The 13,511-nt window shown below is 39.9% G+C and overlaps 1 protein-coding gene across 3 annotated transcripts in view; it reads right to left on the bottom strand.

Annotated features, from left to right (window-relative positions):
- Window positions 1-13,511, bottom strand: part of LOC129708125 (dual specificity mitogen-activated protein kinase kinase 4-like) — a 69,431-nt gene that overhangs the window by 13,790 nt on the left and 42,130 nt on the right. For all 3 annotated transcript variants that reach the window (XM_055653697.1, XM_055653700.1, XM_055653699.1), the window contains 3 exons: window positions 10,813-10,932; window positions 10,076-10,127; window positions 6,769-6,896 (listed from right to left, as the gene is read on the bottom strand). In XM_055653697.1, the coding sequence (XP_055509672.1) occupies window positions 6,769-6,896; window positions 10,076-10,127; window positions 10,813-10,932 (300 nt within the window). The remainder of the gene's footprint in view (window positions 1-6,768; window positions 6,897-10,075; window positions 10,128-10,812; window positions 10,933-13,511) is intronic.

Here is a 13,511-nt window from a genome sequence, read left to right as displayed (position 1 = left end):
GGCTTCCAGTTGAGCGGACAGATACAAGTTTTTGAATTCATTTTCTATCAATATTTAAAATATTGTAGAATAGGTTTACGTTTCGGAAGCACAGGTAATTTATCTTAAAATTCCCAAGCAATTTAAGCAAGGGCAAAGTTAAAGTCTAACAATTCACTAGAGTTGTAAGTACCAAGCAAGACCTGGAGGCACCATTGGGCCAACTCATCTTTCGGTTTACTTGTTCTTATAATGCACTTCAGTAAAAAGATAAAGGTGACATTTCTAAAAAAAAAAAGCCTTTTGTTTCAAACGAACATTGATTTGAAAATGAGGAAATACTTTATATAAAATTCACCCTCGCGTTTTGTTCCCCTTTCCAACCAAGGTCAATTCTAAACATATTAATTTCCTTTAAATTTTTGAAGGAAAAGCCCTTGTCACATTTAGATTACTTTATTCTGTGTACCTTCATCAACAGTCCCATTCCCATCATAAACTCATATTTTATAGTTGATGGATCGTGCACAAGACTTCCTTTCCCCTCCACCAATTCAGAAGCTTTTGTTTTATTTGGCACTGTGAATGCCAAAAAAAGATCATTTTAACTGATTAGTTCCCACCACACCCCTCTTTTTCCTCTTGTATTGCACCTTAACTGCACATTTCATGCAAGTTATTTTTGATGTATAGGTGGTGATTTTTCACGTGGGAACTAAACTTTGAAAAGTAATTTTCTTAACTTCAAAACAGACACGTTTTTCAGAACTACATTAAAAATTCCCAATGTAAAATATTTATAGTAGTCCAGTATGGCATAAAGTTCACAATTCATTCCAAAAGTTAATGACTGCAATTTCCTGTGCAAACCGATTAAGCTATGCTAATTTTACAATTGTAAAACTATTTTTCTAATTTAGCATTGTCTACAACTTCTCCGACATAAATAAAAGCAGCTCGGTATCCTAACTGTTATTTAAACTTAAAAACCCATCAACATTATTGGGTTACACCAGTAAACAGAGTAGAGAAAACACTGCGAGCTTAATTAATACACAGACACTCAGATAATTTATCAGATAATTAAGCCAACACTTGATTTTGCATACCTGGGGTACTCTGAGCAGAATTAACTGAGCATATGGGCTGTTGATACCATCAGAATACCGCATCTGATATACCCTATGCAATTGAATGAATGGAACAGATCCTCAGCATTCAGCCATTTTGAAATTTACACACAACTTGAGCATAAACCCCACAAGGAAAAAGGGGGGCGCTGTCCTGTGCACGGCTGCCCAGCCAGCAGCTGTCTATCTTTTCATCTTTTTATTTTTATTTTAGTTAGCTAAGTGTTTTGTTTGGAGGTCTAGACTTTATGTGGGGGGTGGGGGGGAAGGCGGAAACTACTTTTCAGGGTCCCTACCTGGTCGGAGAGGCAGCTTTTCTCCGGGCTGAAGCTTCGACCCGTCCTCGCGGCCTACCAGCTGGCCTGGAGCGGCGTTTCCTGTCGGGGACCGCCCAGAACCTCGGCTTCGGCGACGGCCCAGCGCTGGAGCGCTATCGCGGAGCGGGCGATGCCTTGCCTGGGTCGCCGCGCTGGTGCTCCGATGGGCTGAAGATCGCCGAGGAAAACATCGCGGAACTGCGGAGCGACCAGCTGCGGGCGGTGGCGCTGAACTTTACACCGGGAGCCTGGGATCTCTAGATGAGATCGCTAGTTGTGGAGCTCCAACCGGCACGGCCTTGTTGGCTTTGGAAGCTGCGGCCTCCAGTACGGAAGCAGCCATTCCAGGGTTCCCAAGCCGCTGAGAGGACTCTCCCGACGCCGGAGCAACATCACCCGACGGGAACGGCCTGGAACATCGGGCCTCCGCAGAGGCAACTGTGGAGGCCTCAATAGGCCCGACTATGGATGAACTGGGGTTGGGGACTGGACTTTGTGCCTTCCCTCATAATGGGAACCATTGTGGGGGGATGTTCTTTATGTTTAAAACTCTTATTAATGTTATGTCTGTGTTCCTTCTTTATGTGCTGCAAAATGGCAAGAAGCATTTCACTTCACTACACCTAGGTGTATGTGAATGTGACCAATAAAATATCTTTGATACCTTTGATACAACAGAACTTTGCATACGAACCATGTTAACATATTAGTTCAATGCCGAATTATCACATTGCAAATGTGTAGTTTAATAAACATTAAGGAGCAAAGAGTTCTTCAGATATGCTGGGCAACCTCTCTCTCAGCTAACACCAATAAAACTTTGACTAATGCACATCAATTAACATACCTTCCACAGTTGAATAACATTAGCCATTTTTTTTAAAACAGCAGACCATCATGTATGCCTTGACATGTACAACACACAAATGCAAATTTTTATCAAATAATAATGTTACCAACACATTACGCACCTATCCAATACATATGACCATGAAAGCAGTTCATTTTTTATCTAGCACCGTGGAATGTATAGTTTTAGAGATACAGTGTGGAAACAGGTCCATCAGCCCACCTAGTCCGCACCTACCAGCGATCCTCATACACTAGTTTTAATGTGCACACTAGGGACAATTTACAGAAGCCAATTAACCTACAAACCTGCATGTCTTTGGAGTGTGGGAGGAAACCAAAGATCTCGGAGAAAACCCTTGCGGTCACAGGGAGAATGTACAGACAGCACCTGTACTCGGGATCGAACCCGGGTCCTTGGTGCTCAAAGCCAGCGACTCTACCACAGTGCCGCCCCAATGAACAGCGGAGAGATGAGAAATAGAACAAAGATAGGACTTGCCAATATAAATCTGGCAACAATATTAACAAACAGCAGTGTAGGACAACACTGGGCAACATTAAAAATTACCTTAAAGAGTGCAGGAAAAAAACATTTGCTAGAGGGATTGAACTATGTAAATACTCATGGAATGTCATAACTGATGTTTTTATTCATCTAAGAAGTGGGGGTAAAGGGAAAGGCGCATTAAATATATAGAGAGCCAAGGAGAGCACGACAAGGGATCCAGTGCGCATTGCAAAATTATTGGTGACCCAGATGCTAAACCAGTCGGGATTTCCAAATGGTCAAAGAGCTCGTTATTAAGGAATTTTACATTACTAAATATGTAGGGTATTTCATCCAGTCCTTGATTACATTCCTTGCTTATCTTATAATGTTTGCAAACTTGCCATTGGTAGCTTTAAAATTGAACTCTGTGTTCCATATTTCTCAGTGCCATTATTATTTCATATGTTTGTTAAATATTTAAATAGTCATTAAATACATTTTGAATAAACTGCATATCTTCAGAAAAGTGAATACATAGACATCTATAACCAGTCAATACTGCATGATCTTTCCACAGCAACTGAGGCAGCATGGCTATAATCCAGACTGCTGACATCACCACAACACAGAGCAATTCCTGAAATGTTAATGCTGTGACAAAAATCTACTTTATCAAAGAGATGCCAATGATGTCATCTGAATACTTGAGTAGTTCAAGATGAAAAAATACCTTTGCTCACTCATTCAGAAGTTGAATCGAGTGAATGATGTCATCTCATTTTAGGGCTTCTACTGCCCAAATTTAGAACATTACATCAGTTGATACCGAGCCAACAATAAAGTACTTGGTTCCAAAGCTTAGGTCATGTCTACACTTAGTAAATACAAAGCCGACTTGGCTTCAAGATTCTTCCAGTAAAGATGAAAATATCAGTATTGTGCTTACTACAAATTAAAAAATGCCTTACAATTAACAGACACCATTAAATGTTTCAGCTTAAGTCCAGATATTTCGAATTATATTTTATTATTTACATAAAGTTAAAATAATAACAGGAAGCGTCAGGTTCACATGCAAAATATTTTCCCCACTTGGTTTTATTTTAAAACAAAGTTTCATCCAGGATAGATTATTGTATCAAAAAGGAAGTATAATATTACGATAGGGGACACATGCCTCTTTCCAGAGTTCACTTGACTAGGAAAGACCAAGTCGCATAATAAACGTTGACATAAATGCACTTCAGTAAATGTACTTCAATCAATATTAGCACTAACAAGGAGTTTCAAGAAAGAAGCAGTCAGGAAATCAGTAGCATAAATCTTAGCATATTACACTGCCTCGAAGAACAAAACGGAAGCTAAATACAACAAAAACAACCCAAGACAAGATTGGTAACTCAGCACACATATCAAACAATGAACATGAGAATACTGTACATCTTACCTAGATAACAGTACAGAAATTCCTTTTCATGCTCACTTCCAATATTGCTTAATATGCACTTAATGTAAATACAAAGATTAAATACCAACTGTTCAAAACCTCTAGTCATCTATGATGTTTCTTGGAAGATAATTTCAAGCAATGTGCAGTACACATGAAATATGATATGAATTCCGAAGAAACAGAGAAACAGTGCCCTCCATAATGTTTGGGACAAAGACCCATTATTTATTGATTTGCCTCTGTACTCCACAATTTAAGATATGTAATAGAAAAAAATCACATCTGGCTAAAGTGCACATTGTCAGATTTTAATAAAGGACATGTTTATACGTTTGGTTTCACCATGTACAAATTACAGCAGTGTTTATACATAGTCCATCCATTTCAGGGCAACATAATGTTTGGGACACAGCAATGTCATGTAAATTAAAGTAGTCATGTTTAGTAGTTTGTTGCATATCCTTTGCATGGAACTACTGCTTGAAGTCTGCGATTCATGGACATCACCAGCTGCTGGGTGTCTTCTCTGGTGATGCTCTGCCAGGCCTGTATTTCAGCCATCATTAGCTTATGTTTGTTTTGGGGGCTAGTCCCCTTCTGTTTTCTCTGTAGCATATAAAAGACATGCTCAACTGGGTTTAGATCGGGTGGTTGAGTTGGCCACTAAAGAACTGACCATTTCTTTAACTTTTTCCAAAGATGATGGAAAGACTGGAGGAAAGACGAGGTGCTGAGAGCTCTCTTATACCTGCATTAAGGAGGCCATTAATCACACCTGAGCAATTACAAATGCCTGTGAAGCCATGTGTCCCAAACATTATGGTGCCCTGAAATTGGGGGACCACGCACAAACACAGCTGTAGTTTCTACATGGTGAAACCAAAATACATAAAAATGGCCTTCAATAAAATGTGACAATGTGCACTTTAACCACATGTGATTTTCTTTCTATTACAAATCTCAAATTGTGGAGTACAGAGGCAAATAAATAAATGATGGGTCTTTTCCCCCCAAACATTAGGGCACTGTAACTTTGAGATATGACAATATTTTTATTGTGGATTTACCGATGAGAAAGGAGAAAAAGGAATGACTAGAGTGTAAATGGTTCTTGATTATGTTGGCTAGTTTCCTTAAATAGCATTTTTGGGGGAAGATGGGCCTCATTTGTGTGGCAGACTGGACTATATCCACAACACTCCGCAATTTCTTGCAGTCTTGGATAGGGCTTTTGCCAAACCAGGCTGTGATGCATCTCAATTGGCACTGGGATGATGGTGGTCTTAAAGCAGATGGAAACCTCAGAATGGAGCAGTGAGAGGTTAAAGGGTCCGTGAATCCTCCTGTCAGTTGGTCTGCACAGGTCCCGAGCGCACGGCTGGGGAATCAATCTGAACTAGACGCTTTCCGTGGGTTCACTCGCAGCAAAGCTGATCTCACATCTGAAACAGTGACCACAGGTGCAGGTGCATCCGATGGTCGACACAGATTACATCATTTCACAGACCTTCTGATCAAAGCCAGCATAGAATTCACTGATCTCATCGGGGAGGGATGCACTGTATTAAGCTTTCCTCTTGATATCCCTGATGGCTTTTCATAGGTTGTAAATAGATTTTTTGTGCTGCTGGGTTCTTGGTGTAAACATTTTGTGATTCATGCACTATGATACATAGATCTTTTGCAGACTCCCCAGTTAAATAACAAATGAATCGAGTGTAATAAAATACATCTAATTTGTAATGTCGCTTTACCTCCCTCTTTGACTCCAACCAAGGACCCAAGCAGTCTTTCCAGGCGAGGCAGAGGTTCACCTGCACCTCCTCCAACCTCATCTATTGCACCCGCTGTTCTAGGTGTCAACTGCTCTACATCGGTGAGACCAAGCGCAGGCTTGCCGATCACTTCGCCCAACACCTCCGCTCAGTTCGTACTAAGCAACCTGATCTCCCGGTGGCTCAGCACTTCACCTCCCCCTCCCATTCCGAATCCAACCTTTCTGTCCTAGGCCTCCTCCATGGCCAGAGTGAGTCCCACTGCAAATTGGAGGAACAGCACCTCATATTTCACTTGGACAGTTTACATCACAGCGGTATGAACATTGACACCTCCAATTGTAGGTAGTCCTTGCTTTCTCCCTCCTTCCCTTCCCCTTCCCAGCTCTCCCACAGCCCACTGTCTCAGCCTCTTCCTTTTTTCTTCTCACCGCCCCCCCACATCAGTCAGAAGGGTCTCGACCCGAAACGTCACCTATTCCTTCTCTCTATAGATGCTGCCTCACCCGCTGAGTTTCTCCAGCATTTTTGTCTACCTTCTAATTTTAGAAAAGTTTGTTTCTGCAAAAATCTGAAACAACCCAAACAAGACGTGGGCAAGGTGAATCAACAAAACTTCCAAGTAATTTGTCCAACTAATTGCTATTCATAAGTTGACAGGGAGGAGCCACTTCCCATACAACAGGGGTTTGTGAATAAAAAAAAACAAATTATCAATAAAAGACGCAGATGATTAGGGGATAACATAATTGAAAAACACATTATTTTGCCTTACTGCCATGTATGGTCGACATCCTGCATCCCTCGTTTTGGCAATAGAATCGACTAGTTGTCCACTAATACCAAAATCGCAGAGTTTAATATTGCCATTTCTATCCATAAGAATATTGGAAGGTTTGATATCTGCAAAACAAACATTGTTTGCATAATGAAATAAAATTGCTGCGTTTTAAAATACACAAGGGTTTCTTTAAAATTAAGCCAGAATTAAAATCTTTCACAGCAGAGGCATTTCACTACAGAGGATAAATACAACAATGTGCAAATATCCAACAACTACTTGAAATACTGCTCATCATAACACAGAACCGATTACTCAGTGAAACATTGCTTTTCCAAGGATCAGTGGATAAAGGTAAAATGTTTATCCATTTAAAATATGTAAACTGTAAAGTATTGGCCATCTTGAATCCAAGAACTGCACTTAATTGTGTGATCTAAACCAAAAGCAGTTGTTTGTTCCCTCTTTTGACCTGTGTAATATTTGTTACGAATCTTGGGTGGTGAATGACAGCTAATCAGTTTGCACAAACCACTGGTCAGAGGAGTTCTACTAATGAATACCAGAATTTTAAAAATAGGATTAGGAACAAGACACATGGCCCCAACCCTGCTCAATCATTCAACACGATTAGGGCCAAAACAGTGATAGAGTTGCTGCTTACAGCACCAGGGACCAGAGTTTGATCCCGACTCCGGGGTGCTGGCTGGACAGAGTTTGTACGTTCTCCCTGTGACTGCGTGGGTTTTCTCCGGATGCTCCGGTTTCCTTCCACACTCCAAAGAAGTGTTAAATGGCTTTGGTAAAATTATAAATTGTCCCTGGTGTGTAGGACGGGGCGGCATGACCTTGGTGTCCCAACGGGCCTGTTTCTCTAGTCTAAAGATTAAATTTGAATCGCATATCATGTCCACTTTCTCATCTCATTGTTAGGGCCCTCAATTTCTTTAAGCATCTAAAACAAGAAAACTTCAATGAGAAATCAAGATTAAAACTCCACTCAAATAAACATCTTTGATACTCTTTATTCCAGGTTAATCCCCAAAGGTAGACACAAAAAGATGGAGTAACTCAGCGGGACAGGCAGCATCTCTGGGGAGAAGGAATGGGAGAAGGCGCCAAAGACTTGAATTTTTGCAAGAAGAATTCATTACACTCATACTCTATTAACCCTTGCAATAAAGTTCAACATAAGATTTGCTATCGAACTGCATAAAATACTTGGACAATACTCTAAAAACTAGTACATCAAGATTCCTCTTTCCTTGCAATTCTACTCATAATTTGTGAAGCACATTTCTGTTAAAAAAATTTGGAGTTTTGGATCTTTAAATAGTGATTCTCCGGGGTAATTGGAATGGTAGACTTAATGTGTGATGAAAAGGTTCAACCCCCCACATGCTTGGCATCATTCCATAAATAACATGCGGGCAGGAGTGAACAACTTCCGTCCACTCAGTCGAACCACAATAAAAATAGCAGATTTGAACCAGAACCTTCAACCCATTCAGCCAGAAATCAACTTAAAAAATGTATTTTGCGTTAATAACAATCGATTGCAGGAGACGCACCCTAATTTTAATATTTCCACAATAAATTTCAATTGAATTTCTTTTCACAGCCAGCAGTCTGAATCATTAATCAACTGAAGACCAGTAAATATAATTGATTAAATGCCCAATATCCTAGTTCTGATGGAATGGCTGCAGATATCATGTGGACTGGAACGGTGCTCCCAAAATCTTCAGGATTATCGAACAATAACAGTGCATTGCAAGAAATCAAATGTAGGCTTGACATTAGTTGTTTGGAAAATACTAGAAAACGTTACGGTCATGATGACAGGGCATTTAGAAAATCATAATATCATTAGATAGAATCAACACACTTTTATGTGAAGGCAATAGTTATGGACAAATCTGAGGTTTGTTCAGGGCCAGGTTGATAAAGGAGAACTACAAATGTAGAATATTTGTAGAAATGTAGAATTTCAAACATCTGATCAAGTGTTATGCAAAATATTGATTTAAAAAGATAACAGAGGGTTAAAGGCAATTTGAGCAAAGACAAAAGATTAGATAAAGGGCAGAAACCAATCATAGATAATTTTAGCTTTGGATGTTTTAATGCTGAGGTGTCCAAACATTAACTAACCTGTCTATAAAGGAATTAAGAAAATGACACGAGTAGCTAACAGAGTATCAGATGGGTCCATAAAGTCAAAAAATTAGGTTAATCATCATGGTAGGAAAAGTGCACTGACTGGAATAATGAAATTCCTTCTTGCTGCATCTTAATGGGAGCATTAAACAGCAAATATACCGAAAATTCGGCCTGACTTGCAACTCTAATGTCCAGGAATGAACGATACTATAGCGAATGGTAGACAATTCCTGGTCAGTCTAACACAGATACTGACGTTCCCACCATCAAAGTGATCAATAGGAGTCGATGCCTCAAAAAGGCAGTTTATATCAAAGACCCACAGCACCTCAGCCATGCATTCATTTCCCGACTACCATCATGAAGTTCGTAGAGGAGCCTGAAAAACCGTGACTATTAAGTTCAAGAACTTTCTTCCCTGTAACCATCAGGCAGGCGCTTGAACACTCCACAACACTAACCTCAGCGACTGTGATCTTCTACTGACCGTATCTTTGGCTGCACTACGGACTACAGTTATAACACTATAATGATTACGTAGTATTAAGGCCATTCATTTATTGTATTTTGATGATCTGTGTGCTACTGCATTTACGGGCATATTAAGCCACAGCAACCAAAAATTTCATTGTTCAGTTAGCGGTTCATATGATGATTAAACATTTGATTCTTGAAGCTGTTATTTTTCCTAATTCAATATACGATTTAAATATAAATAAAAACTGCACCCTTCGAAGCCTGTGTTTGAGAGACACAGCATGGAGACAGCAACTTTGGCCCATTGCTTCCACATTGACCACCAATTTACACCAATCCTGTTCTATCAACTAGAATTTTGCTCCCTCCCCTACCAGATTGCACTATTCACCCACATACCAGGGACAATTTGCAGTGGCCTGATGATCAGCACATCTTTAGGATGTGGGAGGAACCAGAGGACTTGAAGGAAACCTATGGGGTCACAGAGAGCATGTGCAAACTCCTCACAGAAAGCAACCAAGGTCAGTGTTGGACGTGGGTGGTTCTCCGATAGAGTTTGACTGCAGCTCCACCAGCTACTGTCCAACAGTTGCTGACAAAAAATTGTATTTGAGAGAGTTATAGTTGTCTTTCCTTTGAACTATAACTTAACACTTACCTCGGTGAATAATTTTCAAGTTTTCTTTTAAATAGTTAAGTGCTTTCACAGTCTGGAAAATAGCAGATGAATATTAGCATTGTGCTGGATCATTATAATATTGCATTTATATTGATCACTATCCCAATTATCAAACATAAATATTCCATTGTTCCAAGTGAAAACAGCAAAGAAATATAATCACTGTTCTTAAACCTACCAATACCAAAATATGCCATTTGCATTTCTCCAGAATGCTTTTAAGAATCAAAAGACCACTTTCAAAATAGCCAAGCCAGCTGTAAAAATGATTGATTATCCTCTGTCATCCAGCTGAATAAAGCCATTAGAACACTAGTATTTGTAAAAAGCACAACCCACCCCCCGCCCCACCCCCCTCTTTCATGCTTGTGGCCTTTCTCGTACCCATTTGATATGATTGCTCCATTAATGCCTCTGGTTTCAGAATTGTCTATCCAATCCCCATTCCTCTTCAAAAAGCTCCTCAAAGTAAGCAAACTTTTGATTATATGTTCATTTTTAAATAAAATTATTTTAGTCCATTGGAGCATTTTGCTGTGAAAGGTACCAAAGAAAGGCATACCTTGTTTTACCACAGTTCTATATGCAATAGATTTATCTTTAAAATGTATATACTAATTTTCTGGCAAACTATGATGTAGGTTGACATTTAAAAAGAAATACATTGCGGTTATGTATTTCATTACGGATCATTAATTGCAGAGATTAAAACTCACAGCTAACGTGATTTTGCCTAAGATTTCCTCTGGGATAACATCATCTAATGCACCATATACATATTTGTAGAATTTGTCAAAAGAGGTAGACATGAGCTCCATACATATCCAACAATCGCCCTGCAAAGAAACAAAATCAATGATCAGATTTAACCTCTTGAAAAGTGGCGATTTGGCACACAGAAGAATATTTTTTGAATTTAGGAATCAACTGAGGTAAAATGTCTGCCTTCAAAGTCACACATGTCAGGGTATGTTTTGCTGCAGTGTTACAGTACATGAATATCTCTCAAAAGATGCTGCAAAACAATTATTATATTCAGTTATCGTAATTTCTGTCATGATCACCTATTTTACATAACATCTTCAGAATAGAAATCAGTACCTAGCTTAAAAATGTAATTTAGTAACAAGAATTAGCTGACATTGAAACAAAATGCAGAACAAAATAGTCATTTTTTCATCTTAGTGTCATACTAATTATTACAAGAAATCTGGCTGGAATACATAATCACAATTGCCATAGGCTGGTTGAGATGTTGGGGATGAGAATGAATCTGGTTAACATTGCCCATATAATCTATCCAAATACCACACAAAGCACTCAAGGCAAGCCATTAGATAAATGCCAGGCTTTAATTATTAAAACATTTCTCAAACTACCTTTTCTTCTACAATCTGGGTAATATATCTCAAGGGTTAGGTTTGAGGCTGCTCTCCCCAGCATGAAAGAATACAGCCATGAGATATCACCTTAAAGAGACATGTAACATTCTTAAAGGATTGGTCAGGCTAGATGCAGGAAAAGCATTCCCGATGTTGGGAGAGTCCAGAACCAGGGGACACAGTTTTAGAATAAGGGGTAGGCCTTATTCTAAAACTTTTGTTTCAATGAGGAAAAATGTCTTAATCCAGAGATTTTTGAATCTGTGGAATTCTCTGCTACAGAAGGCAGTGGAGGCTAATTCACTGGATGTTTTCAAGAGAGAGTTAGATCTAACTCCTAGGGCTAAAAGAATCAAGGGATATGGGGAAAAAGCAAGAACGGGGTACTGATTTTAGATGATCAAAGCCAGTAAGAAATAGCCCACTCCTGCACCTATTTTTCTTTGTTTCTATTCTTCCACGCTGATCATCTATGAGAAAAAAATAGTGACATCATCAGCCAGCACAAGGGCTGATTTCCCCTAGTAAACAAACTTAAAGCACAAGGCATTGGGGGTTCAGTATTGATGTGGATAGAGAACTGGCTGGCAAACAGGAAGCAAAGAGTAGGAGTAAACGGGTCATTTTCACAATGGCAGGCAGTGTCTAGTGGGGTACCCCAAGGCTCAGTACTGGGACCCCAGCTATTTACAATATATATTAATGATCTGGATGAGGGAATTGAAGGCAATATCTCCAAGTTTGCGGATGACACTAAGCTGGGGGGCAGTGTTAGCTGTGAGGAGGATGCTAGGAGACTGCAGGGTGACTTGGATAGGCTGGGTGAGTGGGCAAATGTTTGGCAGATGCAGTATAATGTGGATAAATGTGAGGTTATCCATTTTGGTGGCAAAAACAGGAAAGCAGACTATTATCTAAATGGTGGCCGATTGGGAAAGGGGGAGATGCAGCGAGACCTGGGTGTCATGGTACACCAGTCATTGAAGGTAGGCATGCAGGTGCAGCAGGCAGTAAAGAAAGCGAATGGTATGTTAGCTTTCATTCCAAAAGGATTTGAGTATAGGAGCAGAGAGGTTCTACTGCAGTTGTACAGGGTCTTGGTGAGGCCACACCTGGAGTATTGCGTACAGTTTTGGTCTCCAAATCTGAGGAAGGACATTATTGCCATAGAGGGAGTGCAGAGACGGTACACCAGACTGATTCCTGGGACGTCAGGACTGTCTTATGAAGAAAAGACTGGATAGACTTGGTTTATACTCTCTAGAATTTAGAAGATTGAGAGGGGATCTTATAGAAACTTACAAAATTCTTAAGGGGTTGGACAGGCTAGATGCAGGAAGATTGTTCCCGATGTTGGGGAAGTCCAGGACAAGGGGTCACAGCTTAAGGATAAAGGGGAAATCCTTTAAAACCGAGATGAGAAGAACTTTTTTACGCAGAGAGTGGTGAATCTCTGGAACTCTCTGCCACAGAGGGTAGTTGAGGCCACTTCATTGGCTATATTTAAGAGGGAGTTAGAGGTGTCCCTTGTGGCTAAGGGGATCAGGGGGTATGGAGAGAAGGCAGGTACGGGATACTGAGTGGATGATCAGCCATGATCATATTGAATGGCGGTGCAGGCTCGAAGGGCCGAATGGCCTACTCCTGCACCTAATTTCTATGTTTCTATGTGTGCTGAAGATTGACAAGTGGCTTGGTGTGCCCGTTGGGATCTTGTTATTGAGCAGTGAGTCACATGTGGCTATAGACACTGGATTGTCCAATCATCAATTTGTAACAAAATCATAGGATATAATTCCAATATAAAAACTAAAAATGTTGGGAATGCTCAACAGGTTAGGCAGCATTTGCTGAAATACAAACACAGAGTTCATGTCTCAGACAGAAGATAAAGGGTGTTTTGCAGGATTTTCCAACTTCTGATGTCTGCAGTTTTTATATTTTAATTAAACCAAATATGCCTACTCTGATTAAAAAACCATTGCTGTATTTATTCTGAAAGTATTATGGGGTTAGATTTCTCTCAGAATGAG

This window comes from Leucoraja erinacea, chromosome 23 (assembly GCF_028641065.1).
Source record: "Leucoraja erinacea ecotype New England chromosome 23, Leri_hhj_1, whole genome shotgun sequence".
NCBI lineage: Eukaryota > Metazoa > Chordata > Chondrichthyes > Rajiformes > Rajidae > Leucoraja > Leucoraja erinaceus.
Note: the sequence above shows the minus strand (reverse complement) of the source record. Positions and strands in the feature narration are given on the sequence as shown.